This window comes from Xiphias gladius, chromosome 4, assembly GCF_016859285.1.
Source record: "Xiphias gladius isolate SHS-SW01 ecotype Sanya breed wild chromosome 4, ASM1685928v1, whole genome shotgun sequence".
NCBI lineage: Eukaryota > Metazoa > Chordata > Actinopteri > Istiophoriformes > Xiphiidae > Xiphias > Xiphias gladius.
In genome coordinates this window covers 10,435,576-10,451,145 of record NC_053403.1, presented here as the reverse complement: position 1 = coordinate 10,451,145, position 15,570 = coordinate 10,435,576, and the positions used below count along the sequence as shown (strand labels likewise).

General features: G+C 38.7%; 1 protein-coding gene across 2 annotated transcripts in view; it reads left to right on the top strand.

The window, feature by feature from the left end:
* The window catches only part of fndc1 (fibronectin type III domain containing 1), a 38,030-nt gene extending 23,665 nt beyond the window's left edge, over positions 1 to 14,365 (top strand). For both annotated transcript variants that reach the window (XM_040125044.1, XM_040125043.1), the window contains exons 16-22: positions 3,170 to 3,406; positions 6,196 to 6,304; positions 9,773 to 9,852; positions 10,189 to 10,218; positions 11,603 to 11,764; positions 11,941 to 12,063; positions 13,584 to 14,365. In XM_040125044.1, coding sequence (XP_039980978.1) covers positions 3,170 to 3,406; positions 6,196 to 6,304; positions 9,773 to 9,852; positions 10,189 to 10,218; positions 11,603 to 11,764; positions 11,941 to 12,063; positions 13,584 to 13,699 — 857 coding nt within the window. In that variant the 3' untranslated portion in view covers positions 13,700 to 14,365. The remainder of the gene's footprint in view (positions 1 to 3,169; positions 3,407 to 6,195; positions 6,305 to 9,772; positions 9,853 to 10,188; positions 10,219 to 11,602; positions 11,765 to 11,940; positions 12,064 to 13,583) is intronic.
* The last annotated feature ends 1,205 nt before the right edge of the window (positions 14,366 to 15,570 follow it).

Genomic DNA, 15,570 nt, shown 5'->3' with positions numbered 1-15,570 from the left:
AGTTCTGTTTTGTTTCATGGAGGAGTGAAAAGTTTGGATCTCTATCCTGGTTCTCTCAGCAATACCTCATAAATATACAGAATGACCCTGTCAGACTTCACAGAAATAATTGGCAAAGAAGAAAAGAAAAATCTACAAACATTTTCCTGCAATCGTTCTTCCCCATCATCCATATCAAACTGTCAGCTACAGCTATGGTGCCCATGCAAAAATGCTGAAGGGTCAAACAGTAGAGCGTTTAACTGTTGATTTTAGACCACTCTGTTTACACATAGGACCATGCTATTACTTTGTGGAAAATGGCAATAAATACAATTCAGGACTACTGATTCATTCAAATTGGTTCCATCTACCCTTAATTGAACCATAATAACAAAGTTCACTGAGGACACATTGTTAAAGGTCTCTAGACTTGATCCTAGTAAACCTTGGCCCCCTGCTTTCTTTTTACTGTTCTTGTATGCTTACTTTAGCCACTCTTACTTTATCACCTCATCTGGTTGCACAAACAAAACCAAAATATTCTCTTGACAAATAAAAACAGCATCAACATCATAGTGACTCCAACCTTCTTAAAAATTACATAAAAGTAGAGGTCCTTTTAGTATTGCTTTGTTAAATGATGATGTTTTTTGTCATCCTTCATCCCCTTAAATAGTAACTGTTACTGTACTGTAGCCACAGGCTTCAACAATAAATTGTTGCTGGAGCATTTACAGATCATGATCAGTAAGTACTTTCAGCTTTGCAAGTTTTTATTGTTAACATAACAGCAGCAGTCTTAACATAATCAGAACATATCCTTTTTACTTTTAAGGGTTGATTTAGTATTTCACTTCCATAACGTTGGGGGACTTGTGATGGTCACTTTTTGTCCCTTGGCAAACTTTAAAACCACCTGATCCTACACTTCCCATAATGCAAATCAATACGATCTTTGGTTAGATCCTTCCTTGTCCTGCTTCCCCATTAAAAATTATATACCCTGAGCCGAATTATAACAGAAGTCACACGAGTATTTTTCTCAGTTAACAAAGTTCTTGGTAATGAGGCAGCTCCCTTAGAGCCATGCCATTATCATAAGTAATGCACAGATTCTGGCCCGTCAGAATCAAGGGTTATCATTGTGGATGTGAATGAGCACATTAGCCTCAATGTGTGCCTGTTGCCAGTCTAACAACGTGGATATAACCTTGAGCAATGGCTCCACTATCACTTATTGACAGATTAAGGGCAATTTGTCACTGTCATTTATATTGATCTTTGCTAGAAGCCTTTTTAAAAGGAAAGATTTATGGCTGTGTCTTTATCAGTACAGTCTCGGAGCTATCAGTATGATCTGCTCCACAAACAACAGTGGAACAATAGCGTGCTTACTCTGGAAATCGTCTGTCTTGGTAAACGATGGCTTACTTATGACCACACACATCTCATAGAGCCTTCTGAAAACTATTACTCTCCCAAGTTCTAAAACAAGAGCAGAAAAACAGTGGAAATCATAGAAGTTAAGGCAGCTGGCCTCAGCACAAAAAAGAGAGACTGTTGGCTCCATGTGGAGACATCCTCTTTCCTATTTATTAATTTAATATACTTTAGGTCCATTCCAGTGGCCTGCCAATCTATTGACATGCTTTGCAAGAGCTGTCTGACAGAGCCTTCATCTTTGTCTGTTTATCTGTCTAGGTTTGGTTTGGTTTGAATGAATCTAACCCAAGGCTGTTGTGGGACAAAAAGTATTAACTAATAATTCTTAGCAGTTGCGTAAATCTTCTTTACAGTAAGCTCCAGATGGATGGAGTTTGCCACATTGGACAAGAAAGTGGTTACCAGGATATTTGGACTATTAGAATGCTAATTTATGCCTTACTAGACAGATATTAGAGCTGACATTAGGAGGGAGGGACGTCCGTGAGTTTAGTGTCATGTGTTTCAAAGAGACGTGGCTACAGGAAGATACTCCGGATCTAATCGCTACCATCCACGGTTTTCAGATGGTTCAGGCAGACAGGATGGAGCATTTCTGCAGCTCAGAAATGGAACTGTTAGCTGTGGGGCTACGTCCATACTACATTCTCAGGGAATTCTCACCCACCAGCTTGGTAACCCTGTTACAGAGAGACTCCCGACTCTGCAACCCAGTACTTTTCTTCATGATCTACGGGCACGTCAATTACGTGACACCGGACACATTACTTTTTGCACATTTCCATTTGTAAAAGTAACGTTGTCTATTCACCTACTATTTATTTATTATTATTACTATTTTATAGTAGTGTTTACTTTTATTCTTATTTATTTTCTCTTTCCCTAACTGCGTGTTCGGTAATTAATTGTGATTCAACGAGCAGAGCCACACAGTGTGTCTCAATAGGGAGGTGCTTTCTGCATTTAAAAAATAACACATAAACAAAGCAAAGCATCTGGATCTGGATCTTCAGTGTGCATCAGGATGTGACAGTGGAATTCTGTACAGCGATACGGACTTAAAAGCACCCTATGTATAGACAGACACATAAATCTGCTCACAATGACGACAGATCGTGTATTTCAGTGTATGTATGTGTTATACATAAGACATATGACTAATACACACACGATAGGAGCTTGTAACAGCATAAACCCACACAGCCTCACAGACTGTGTGTTGATGTGTAGATAGTGACACGTGTTAGACTTTTGGCCTGGGCAGAGGGCCAGTCATCTGGGGAGGTGGGAGCGACTCCAGGCTCCAGTGGTTCCCTCCAAATCTCAGTCAGTCTAGGAATTGTGGGACATCTGAAGTATTCACAGCTGCAGGTCCAGCAAGCATTTCCAGAGTCACTGAAAACAAGTTTAAAAAAAAAAGGACAGAGGTGAGGAGAGGAAACAAAGTCAAGACCAGATATAAGGGGACAGTCATGTGAGCGACCAAGCTAATTTCTGACTCCCTCTTTAAAAAATGACTACCAGCAAACCACAAAGGACTGACAAATTTGAAATAGTATCACCTGAAAAGTTAGTAGTGTCATTTGTATTATGTTACATATCAAGGTTTTCCCCATTAAGATAAATTATTTTTCTAAATAATACAAGACAAATATTTGAATTAATTCTAAATTGCATGTATTAGGAAATAATGTAGTTAAAATACGTAAATTCATTCCTTTCCATCACTTTTTCCTGCCATCAGCTCCCTATGTGAACTACATCCAGAAGGACCCGGGTGCTCCTTGCTCTTTGACGGAGGCTCTGGAGTACCTACAGGTGGACGTCCTAGAAGACTTGATAAAGAAGGACAGTCATGCATCCAATCAGAACCAGCCTCCCAAAAACAAGCCCCATAACCTCACCGTGGTCGCCATGGAGGGCTGCCATTCATTTATCATCCTGGACTGGGCCCGGCCACTGAAAGATGATATGGTGTCAGGTAAGAGTAATTTTGTTTTTCCGAAGTTGAATTTGAACTTGACTAAAATTAATTTTTGCTAAGCAATCATTATCTATATATATATCCTTGGTGTTTGTTTTGACCTGTGTATTTACTTGGTCAAAATTTTAAATACCGACAAGAAGAAATATAAGTTTGTACCCGTTAAGTAACTTATTTTTCCAACTGACATTGTTTGTACCACATTTGGTAATCTTAATATCAAATTTGCGGTATTAAGTGTCTGTGTTTGCGGACACTAAAAATAGTTGGTAAAGGCACATCAACTCTTATGACTACACAGGCAGTTAACCAGCTGGGTGGCTGATGCAGAGCCATTGCTTAGTCCCATAGGTCAACTGAGCTCTCCCTGTGTTATACAGTGACTCCACACAAGTTTTCTTAGTTATGTTAGTGAGGAACGGAGCGCCGAGGTTACAGAACTACTTATGGCTGTGAGATTCAACAGTCTGGACATTTGCCATCACCACACCCGGACACATGAAAGAGAGCTAACTAGCTAAAGTAAACCTCTCCACTCTACGCTACTCTCTGCAAACAATCCCACAATGCAGTGCAGCACATTTTACAGATCCAAAAGCTGAAACGATCATTCAGCTAAACCATTAGTTGAGTGACAAAAAGTAATTGGTAACTATTGTGATAATTGATTAATCATTTAAATAATTTTTCAACATTCTCTGGTTCCAGCTACTCAAATGTTTGAAATTGCTGCTTTGATTGAGGATATGTCGTTAACATTTTACCAGAATACCTCCTGACTCCGATTTTAAAAACTCACTCTAGCATTTAATTGTGAATAAATCATGAAAAAACAGATCGTGTTGAGCCAGTGTAATAGGGCTTCTCAGCTCCTACAGAGTTTCTCAGGGAAAACCAAAATTCCTCTGACCTAGAAAGTGAAAGTTGGGGGGGGTTGCGGGGGAACTGAAGATAACAGCCTACTGCATGAGACATGATGGACTATCAGGGGCAGCAGTCTGGCCAGCTAGAGAGGCAGTGTGTTTTCTTTGGCAGGAAAACACAAGTCTCTGGTCATGCTGTGGGCTCTGATGTGTAAAACAGATAGATGGCCTGTACTGTCACTGGTGTTTTCTTCCTCAGTTTCTTTCCATCTGATCTCCTTGGTGTTTCCTCTTTGCTCACTCGGTATCATGACACTTTCCGTATTATGTACTGAATTTATCTGGATATTTTTGGATCTGATCACTATTTTCTCCCATTTAAAACAATTTATATTTTATCCTACACATTATGATGCACTCCAGAAACTAATTACTTTTAAGTGTTGTCATGCTGATGTGGATTTTATAGAATATATAAGGCTTGTTTCTGAGAAGTTATGTATGATACCAAAGATAATTACCCAAAACTCTGTGAACTTTTCATAATATGAACTTCTCATGTGAAATAATGTGAATTTTCCGATAAACTGGAGCACTGTAAAAAGTGGATCCAGCATATCTGGCTAAGATATACTGTAAATGAAGTAGACATTTTCGGACACACTCACACGTATGCAGGTAGTGTTCACACATGCATATCCAATCACAAGGCACTGTTTTAGTTATTAGGGCATGTTTGCACGACCATGTCTTACAAGTTATGGGTCATGGCCTTCAAAACAAGTGGATGGAAACAGCTGTGGACGATTTTGTGAGTTTTTACCTGAAACCAACGTCTGGTTCCTTTTTACTATAAAGCATTGAGGACTTTTTGCCTAAAAGTTTTGGGCAAAACATACACATTATTCATTGAGTATTCTAAGTGTTGCATTTAGCTCAAGGGACCAACTTCTTGGGTAACAAATGAATGAATTTCTCCGTAAAGTAGAGAAAGATAGAGTACAGGTGCAGATGGCAAAGACTATGTTACTCTATCAAACCGCAGTTTAACAATGTAAAATGGAGAAGGAATGAAAACCCCCCAAAAAAAGTAGGTAGTATTTCCTTTCTCTCCTGTCAGCAGCCAGCTATGTTGGTGTGGCGCCAGTAAAAATAGAAACTCCAACTGGAAAGTCCAATAGAAACATTCGGTAGTTTCATGTGCCACAGAGCTGGTCTGTAAAGTTTTAAAGTGAATGATCGTGGGCTTCGTGACCCAAAGGTTACTTGCCGGATTCTGAGGATTGGTCTGCGTGACTGAAGAGAAGGAGAAGAAAACAGTCAGACGGGAGGACAGTGAGCATGAGTTACAAAAAATGCCAGACCTGCACATTTTCCTATTTCCTGCCAGTAGAGACCACCCACTCACACAAAATAATTGAAATTATAAAATAAATGTGAATACTTTATAAATAGTGAGTCCAAGGATGACAAAGCAAACAAATGTTTTCAGGTCGTAGAAGTTTATTGTAGAGATGCTTTATTTAAAGGACTAGTTCAGCATAAACAGGAAATAGAAAGCTACTGCCAGAGACTCAAGGAGGTTACTGTGCCCAGCCAAGAAATGGTCCAAGAAATAACCCATAAAACCACAACATGTTGTTTGTACACTTTGTTTTTTCTACAAATTAAACAAGCAAGATACAAGAGTATGTTACTTAGTGATCTCTTGAGATCCTGGTCGGTGGGTTAAGTTACCTTTGGACAGATATAAGCACATTTATCAAAACTGTTCTTTTAATTTTGAACCTCGGGGTATTGTTGTGTTTCATTTAAGATAATCACTTCATTTCTAATTCATCTTCTGCCACAGTGAATCCCACTTTAGTTTTTTTCAAACAGCTAATGAGCATTTCCCTTTATTTTTCGTGTTGTTCCCTGCAGGCTACATGGTTCACAGTGCTTCATATGATGATGTCCTCAACAACAGATGGTCCTCTAGACCCTCCAGCGGGACACACCTGGCCGTGGAGAATCTCAAACCCAACTCCAGGTAACACAAACCATTGGGTGTGTGCTTATATCACTGTATGCATACATACAACGCACGCGCTTGGAGAGAAAGTTGATGCGCTTTCGGGTTCAGTGATTCACAGTATCATCTCACACATGGAAGTCATAGAAAACAAGAACCTTATTTTACAAACAAAGATTTTCTTGATTGCAAGATCCTTAACTCTAACCTTCGTGTAACGTTTATTGTCAGGTTGCTGTCTCAGGTGCAGGCGCTTGGCTGTGTCTTTAGAGTGTTTATTTCTTCTGGGGAGTGTTTGTGTCATAATCCCGTCATCACGTAATGCACAGAATATACATCTTGTCCGCATGTCTTTGTGAGAGTTCATGTATACATGCATATGTGTCTGTGTGTGTTTTGCCATGTTTATGTGGGAATATGCTGCCAATTGTGATATCACACCAGACTGAGAGTAATCAGAGCATCGTTATGGATGCTATAACCGTTGTATGAGAGATCAGAAAAGCCTCAGAGCGAAGTGAATCATTTTGGCTAAATGGAGGCAGGTCAAGAGAGAAATTTGAATTTGCACCAAAACTGTGACGTGCTGCTTAACTCTGTTGAGACACCAGAAGATTCAGTGGAACGTAAATACAGTACACTTTATCTGACTCTTCGACGCAGATGCAGGTACTTTGGTCTGTTTCAGTTAGTAGAGCGTGTTTTCACAACCATATCTTATAAGACACGAGTCACGTTTTTCAAAATATACATGGAAACAGTTCTTGACACGTTGACCCCGGAGAGGAGGGGAGATGTTCTTGAAACCAGTTTCTTTCCCATTCACCCCTGTGAATTTAGGGTTTTCTGTTTAAAGATTTTAAGAAAGTGTAAATGGTGCCGGTAACATTTTAACAGTTACTTTATTCGTTTATTCAGTTTTTTGAAACTCCTTGATCGGCTTCATGTGTGACTAGAGATTTCATACTCGACATGTGTGCATTTATGTATCCTTTAGTCACTTAATGATGCAAGTTTGAGAATCGACATTATTTTCTTCCATCCTCTAAAACACAGCGATGAAGCACTGGCATGTACCTTTAGAGAGCCGAATAAAGGTGAAACTGCTAGCAGTCACATAACGATGAGTCAATCCAAGTCCTCGCTGGAGATGTGAAATGTGTTGTCCTTATAAAGATATGTTTTTCGTATTGTCTGTGTGAGGTGAGTGGACCTCACATAGTTAGTTTTGTGCTACAGTCAGCCAGCAATATGCACATGTTCTCCACAACAGATAAAAAAACAAATCTACCGTATATGTTTGTACTTTTTCATACCTATAACCAACCAGATACTGTCTGAAAAGTCCAGATGTGGTCGTTTCCAATCTGGTTCTCAAAATAAAAGTCTATTTATATATTCTTTTTAGCAAAACATGTAACCATTACTTGGAGGTGTATACATTGAGAAAGGGTTAACTAAGTTCAGATGTGCACATTCATCAGGAACAGAAGTATTTTCTCGCCTGGTAGAGGCATGAATCTGTCGAGGTGTTATGATAGGTGTCTCATCTTTGGCTGTATAACCAAAAACCTGATGCTGAACACAAACAGTGGAGTTGCGTGCAAGAGTAAAGTTTTCCAAGAGGCTGCAACGAGGGTTTCCCCTCCCTGGCAACCAGCTCGCATTCACGATAGTGTGTCTCCCGTGGTTACAGTTGATCTTGGTTTAGGGGACAGTGTAGGCACCTTCTGGTTGCCAGAAATAGTGAGCTACTATAGTACTAAACACAAACATATGTACATTTACATATCATGGATACATTTCCTTGGATCCAAAGGTTTTCCTGCTTGTAAGATTAAGTCATATATATATATATATATATATATATATATATATATATATATGACTATATATATAATTTTCTCTCAAATTTAAAACTTCTGTTCTTGGGACAGTTCCCAGAACTGGATACCCCACAAGTAAATACTGAACCCAGGAAGACTGCCTTCTTCCATCCCATTGGATGATTTTAAACTTTTAACCTTATGGAAATATCTGTGATTGTTTAATCTGCTACTATTCTGGTAATTGATTAATCGTTTAAGTGATTTTTCAAGCAAAAATACCAAAGATTTGCTGGTTCCAGTGTCTCAAATGTGAGAATTTTCTGCCTTTACTTTATAGTAAACTGATTCTCTTTTGGTTTTGGTTTGACAAAACAAGACATTTGATGACTTCAAGTTGGCCTCCAGGAAATTGTGATTTTTACTATTTACTATTTTACTGTTTTATGGATCAAACAATTAATCAAAAAAACACTGTAGTGTACAGATATGTTGTGAATTTGAAACCTCCATGTTTGCCTTTCCTCTTCTTTCCAGCAATTTCTAATTGACTTCTACAATTTCACTAGTCTTTGTGGCTGAGCTGTCATGTTGGAACATTTAATATGGCCATGCTGAATTTGGCTTACGGTATGTGCAGTTGCCACATAGCTTTTCATCTGATGAGAAGCGCCAAAAGCAAAGCTCTGAATGAAGCTGAGAGACCTCTTTGGTCGGAGTTTCAAATGGCTAGCTTGGCTTGATGTAGCATCTTATGGTCTATTCACTGTGTTTTACACTTTGGCTCGCATTTTCTTTGTTTCTACCTTGTCCAATTTCTTCTCCAATTTCTACTTTCATTACATCATCTCTCTGCAGCTGTCGTGCTCTCTTCTCTCTCTTTGTTTCTCTCTCTCTGTGGCGATGTATATTTTGGTCACTGTTGTCACGTGGCTGTGGTGATTGGATCCAGGCCTCACGGCTCTACGTGGTGAAAGTGTTTGCCTAGGAATTGAAAGACCATGAACTCACTGTGTGTGACCTTGCAGAGTAAAAGAAAAACATATACGCACACACAGCCGCATGAATGGGCACGCACTCACAAAAAACACATAAACTATATCCAGTGGAAAAGTTTGCAAACTCTCGAAGCTGTCACCGGTGGTGTTGGTTTCAATCTGATAGGATTTTATCATTTCTCCACCACTCGGAGACAAAATGAGCTCACTTCACGACATATAGTAAAGCGATCAGCGAGAAGTTTCTCTTTTGAGGGCTCTCTCTCTTTCACCCTCCTCTCATCTATCCATTCTCTGTCAGCATACATCTATTTTCCACATCCTCTCGTTTTTCTGTCTTTCATCCTTCTCCTCTCCTCCTATCTGTTAATCTCCACTTGTCTAGATGTCTCTTTTTCCCCTCACCGCCCTTTCCTCCACTCGCCTCCCGTCCTCCTCCCTTCAACATGAGCCAAATAGCCATTTTATTGTGCTGCGCTCACTTTGGATTCATGCAAATATAAAACAGACTACTCTTAAATCAGCCTGTCTGAAGCATACTTATCTGCTATAGTCATTAACATTTTCCTCAACATCACCCAGTCACAACAAAACTGGCAGAATGACACTTTCAGTACTAAATCTCTCATTAAATCCTAATGTTGCGGTTTCTTTTCATTCAGGTACTACTTCAAAGTGCAGGCCAAGAATGTGTTTGGTTTGGGACCGGTCAGCGATACATTAACCTATGTCACTGAATCAGGTGTGTATCACCACCTGCAAACATAAACTTTGAGACGCCCCATTGACGACGGTTCATACTTCAGTCAGACTGGCTTTAGATTTCCTCTCTTTGCTGTACAAAAAAAATGTGTGTGGTTGGCAAACAAAAATGTCACTGTGATGTTCCTTCCAATCGCAATGCAAGATATTCACATAGAAAAACATCCTCGAGGTAGGAGTAGACTACCAGATGTACACTGCATTTGTTATGTGTATTATGTTTTTTTCATTCCCATAATCAGGGGAACACATTAAACTTGCAGTGCCGTCTTTGTGCTTTTCATCCCTGGTGAAATGACCGCATTCTTTCTTTCAGACGATCCTCTTCTCATTGAAAGGCCACCTGGTAAGTCTATACACCAACTGCACATCTCTAATTTAAGGTCAAGAAATCCTACCGAAGCTGCACTGTGGTTTTAAAGAGAGAGACATCATTCTGTTAAACAACCTGTCTGGATCGAATTCTGTCTGAATGTTCCTCATTTATCGTTTCCCAACAGTGCGAGTCCTTTGAATGGATTTAGATGTCACTCTGAATAACTTAGACGGCACTAGAGCCTGACTGATGACTCGGCCAGGACGATTTATCTGACAGTATTAGCTTATTGCAGACAATTCATCCAGTTTGCATTTCTGCCTTTTAGTAATAAGTTTCAGTACAGAAATGCCAAAGATGTGTTTTAGATAGTCCATTGTGTAGCCCTGAAGAACGCATGCTTGTGCCAAAACGTCAGCCTATGGAACAAAGTCTGCACTGCGTAACTGTCAAAGTGCTAGTTTAGAAACAGTAAACCGTTCCATAGTTTGTTTACTAGAGTGCTTTCTTAAGGTTATTGTGAACTGTAAAATGCCATGGTTAAAATTTTTTAATAACAATAACAATAGCAGATCTTTATCAAAAAATGTACTAATAAATGTGCTAAAAATGCTCAATATTATTGTGTGAGACATAAGCAATGTTGTTTTTTTTTTTTTAATTTTTATAGGATTTTTATTTACACACAAATCATACAAAAACATAAAAAGCATAAACTGATATAAACTGAACAAAACTACCTGTGCAACCTCATCTGCTTCCCTCCCTGAATCCTCCTTGTACAAGTTTATTTGTGTAGAGCTTTTTCCTCAAGAAAAAATGTAAAGTGCTATATATAAAGGCATATATAAAAAAATTTCAAAAAAGACACATGACAATATGAACATGACAATATGAAAAGACACATGAATATAATTTAAATAGGAAAAATAGGAAAAACTGAATAAAACTATAATTATAATTCAACAGAATAATAGAAAAATTTGAACAAACTCCCAGACCTCAGGTTTTCTGGGACTTTATTCGAGAAATGTGAGACACAAAAACCGAGTGCTCCCGCATTATGACTCTGCGAACAGTCAGCAGACCATGCCCAGATGATCTGAGATGTCTGGATGAGTCATAAAGTATCAGCAGATCGAAAACATCCGGCGCTTTGTAAACCTCTAGCAGAATAAATTATCCTAGCCTTGAGGTTACAAGATGTCAACTGAATCAGGCTGCATGTATAAAACGCATGCCTTCTGGCTACCTTCGGAACAGACCGGTTCATATCTAACTCTAAAGAGTTACAACTGTTTTATCCTCTCACCCTCCTCTGTTTACAGGTATATGGGATATTTTTACGTAGAAGTTGCATATTTTACCACCGCAGCATGATGCATCCACTCCTCTGTTCCTCCCTGCTCCTCAGGTGGCGAGCCAATCTGGATTCCCTTCACCTTCAAATATAACCCAGCCCACAGCAGCTGCAAGGGCAGCCAGTACGTCAAGCGGACGTGGTACAGGAAGTTTGTGGGCGTGGTCCTGTGTAACTCTCTGCGATACAAAATCTTCATGGGAGACGGTCTCAGAGGTACCGTATCACATCACCGCTACGTTTCATAATTAGAAATCAGTACTGTGCACAACACCATTTGCCAAGGTGTGTTTGTCAGTCTCCCTCCACCCAGGCTTTGGATTTTTTTTGTGGAGATAATCAACCTTAAATAATTGAGAATTGCCTAATTTTGCCGTACGTTCCCTCTGCAGAGCCTTTTTACAGTATAGGAGATACATTTGGACAGGGAGAGGACCATTGCCAGTTTGTGGACTCGTACAGGGATGGAAGGACAGGCCCGGCCTACCTCTCAAATAATCTGCCCTCAGCACAAGGTAAAGAAGAGCAGATTGTACACACATTTTGGGCTGTGATATTTAGACCTGACCTATTATCATTTTTTCCACATTATCTGACTCTCTGGCTCTGTAGCTGACCAGCTGCATCGATCTTATCTTTGCAGAATAATACAGATGCAGAATAACGTTTAAATGTAGGACCTGCCAAGGTTTTGCATGTTTTAGTCCAGATCTCATGCTTTCCTTTAGTGTGCACCATTTTTCTAATTATACTATAACTTCTTAGCTTAATGCTGTAACTTCCTGGCAATTATTGATTTCAGTTCATATTAGTACAGGAGAATATTTGAAACTTGCTTGAGATAAGTATTACATCACACTGAACATATAAAGGTTGCAAGTTATATTAGCCTCCTGTAGCTACGGAGTTGCAAGTAAATTATGCTTTGAGAACTTGATGTGTTCAAGGAAAGTTCGACATCAAAGATTTGAGAGCCAGCTGTTAATAAGAAAATCTTTTAATGCCAGAAATGACCAAACTTAAAATATCCTTAGTCACAACTTACAATATATACATGGGTTTGACTTTTCAGCTCTATAAAGTACCTTGTGAATGCAATGCTTTCTTGGTTTGGGGGTTTTATTTATAGGCCAGGGTTGGTATTAGCATACATATTTCTTATTTTCAATAAATCCAGGACATAGACAAAAATCTAGTCATATGTTACTCCATCTTTCAATACTTCCTGACTTCCCTACCCAGTGTGTTGCTCACAGCCCCAAGCTTATTTGTTACTACTGAAGATGTAAATCTTCAGCGCTCAGTAGTTTCTTAAAAAAGCTTGGCACTGTAGTAGTTTTTTATAAAATGTTACTGAAACAGGAGTAAATAGTGTATTTATTTTGGACTGTTTTCAGCTTTGTATTATTACACTTTTGGTGCTCCAGTGACTGTTAAAAGCAGCAGCACGATTTCTGTGAATAAATGCATTTCCATTCTCCAGTTTTTATGTGCATCTCAATTTGTACAAAATAAAAACCATTAGTGGAAATGCCAGAATCTCAAGGGGGAAACAAAAGTCAAAATATCATAAAACATAGTTTTATACTTGGCTGAGGTGAAAAAGTTAATAACAGTAATAACAAAATATAATAAAAGTACACTGGAAACAGACTTGGTCAATAAATCAAGAACATGCCGCATGTCACTTCCATATCCACTGGAGCCTCTGCGCCACTGGACACACTGAAGATAGTAGCAGCCGAAAACATCAGATCTGTGGGACTCAGTGAGGACACGATAATGATCCTCAGAATAATATATGAAACAAACATATATGCCATATTTCTATCACATTTACCAGCTTGTTTTCATTTGTTTGAGGTTTGACTGGAGCTCTTTTGATTACATCATTTAGTTGTGTGCTCTTCTTCAATGATTGATAGCCGATTGGAGAATTAGCCACAACTGTTTACCTCAATGTTCCCCATCTCCTAATATTCACATAACAGTAGTCACAGCTATGAACAGCATTTGTTATTTGTTTCGGTTACAGGTTTTTATCGTGCATACAGACAACAGCCAGTTACATTTGGAGTTATTGGCAGACGCACACCCCATCCATTCGTGGGATGGTACGAATGTGGTGTGCCCATCCCCGGGAAGTGGTAACACAGGAGGTGGAGGAGGAGGAGACATTGTTTCCAAGGGCAACGGTTCTGCATCCTGCTGCAGGCTCACACCTTCACTGGTCCTGCCCTTAAACACAGACTTTTGCCTGCCACAAGAAAGAGACACCACTACAAGTTTATTACAGCTTCACAGAAAGAGAATATAGTACTTTTAAACAACTCAGTGTATATCAATACAATGCACTTTTTATATAAAGCAGTCTGTATATGAGGGAAAAAGAAGCATGTGTGCTCTTGCTTAGTTTAACTCTTGTCCAAAAGTGTCCTTGTACTACTCCCAACTATCCCAGAGACAGGTCCTTACCCAGTGTTATTTATCTCATCAATAATGCACACACACGGTCAAACCAGTGACATTGGACCAAAGCACAAGTTGCAAAGAAAACTGTAAGAATGGGCACTTAAGGTGTGTATAGGTCTGTTAATTTTCAATCGTGAGATTTGTATTTCATAATGTAATGGCTTCCGACAGCTACTTTTTGTTTGTTTATTTGTGTTCTTAAATCATCATACAGTTTTTTTGTTTTTGTTTTTTTTTAAACACCCTTTGGTATTCACCAGAATTCATTAAGAGTTACTGTGTAAGTTTTGTATGTATACAGACAAAGAATAAAAGACCAAATATTTGCTCAGGAATTGTGGGAGATTGAATAAAGGTGCTATGGAAACCACAGCAATGCACAAACATTAATCATATCATATTCTCCCGCTGCCACATTCTTTTTTACGCAAAAGCCTCCACACGTGATCCAGATCTACTTAATCAACCTAATGGAAGAAGTGAGTAACAGAGAGTTTGGTTGAGCCAGTTGGAACAGGAGCTGTTAAAATCTGTTGAAATGTCAAAAACAGCATATTGTGGACAGAAGCAGGTGAGAGGGAAAAAGAAACAGAGAAGTATAGTAGGTCATTGGCATTAGGCCTGCTGGCAACTAAGGACAGAACCATCAGTCATTTGTAGAGTACTAACACACTGCCCCACTAATATCCAAATTGGATTTGTAATTTATGATTTTTATACCATAATCTGATTTGACATGAAATCAGGGGTAAAAAGTAACTGAGTGCGTTTACTCAAGTACAGTTATTAAATGTAAAGTACCTGAGTATTGTAAGTATACCTCAAATCAAGTAAAATGTGGGAGTACTTGTACTTTACTTGAGTATTTCCGTTCTATGCCACTTTATAGTTTTTACGCCATTATATTTACCAGGCAACTACAGGTACTAGCTTCTTTTCAAATTAAGGTTTTGAAATAAAGTAGAATCTAATAATATAGTATAACCCTAATAATATGTCACTCACGGGGCCACTTTCCACACTGTACAAATAGTAAAATTGAGAATGTTACCTAAGTACCACTAACCAAATGCCTTCCACTTAAGTATGATTTTGAATGCAAGACTTTAACTTATAATGGACTATTTTTTGATATTGCTACATTAGTACTTTCAATATTGGCACTCAAGTAAAGATTCTGAATACTTATTCCAGCACTGCCTGTAATAGAACCCACATCTGCTGTGTTAGATTTGGAAAGGCCTACGGCACAAATATGCAGAACGAATTCTAATCGGTATGCTCTGGATCACTTGAAACTAAATATTAATCAGATCACCCGGTGGACTTGTTAGAATTTACTGTTAATGTCACTAGATTCAGATCAAATCTTTCACGGGGAATAGACTTTTCATTTTCATGCTCTAAGCCAATTGTTTTACTCAGATTTCACTGTGTTAGTTGGTTTTTGTGAATTAATTATACACTGAAATAACTTTGCTGAAAAAGGTAAAAAAAAAAAAAAAAAAAAGTATAATTGTAAGTGGGTAACGCCACAACAAACCAGGTAG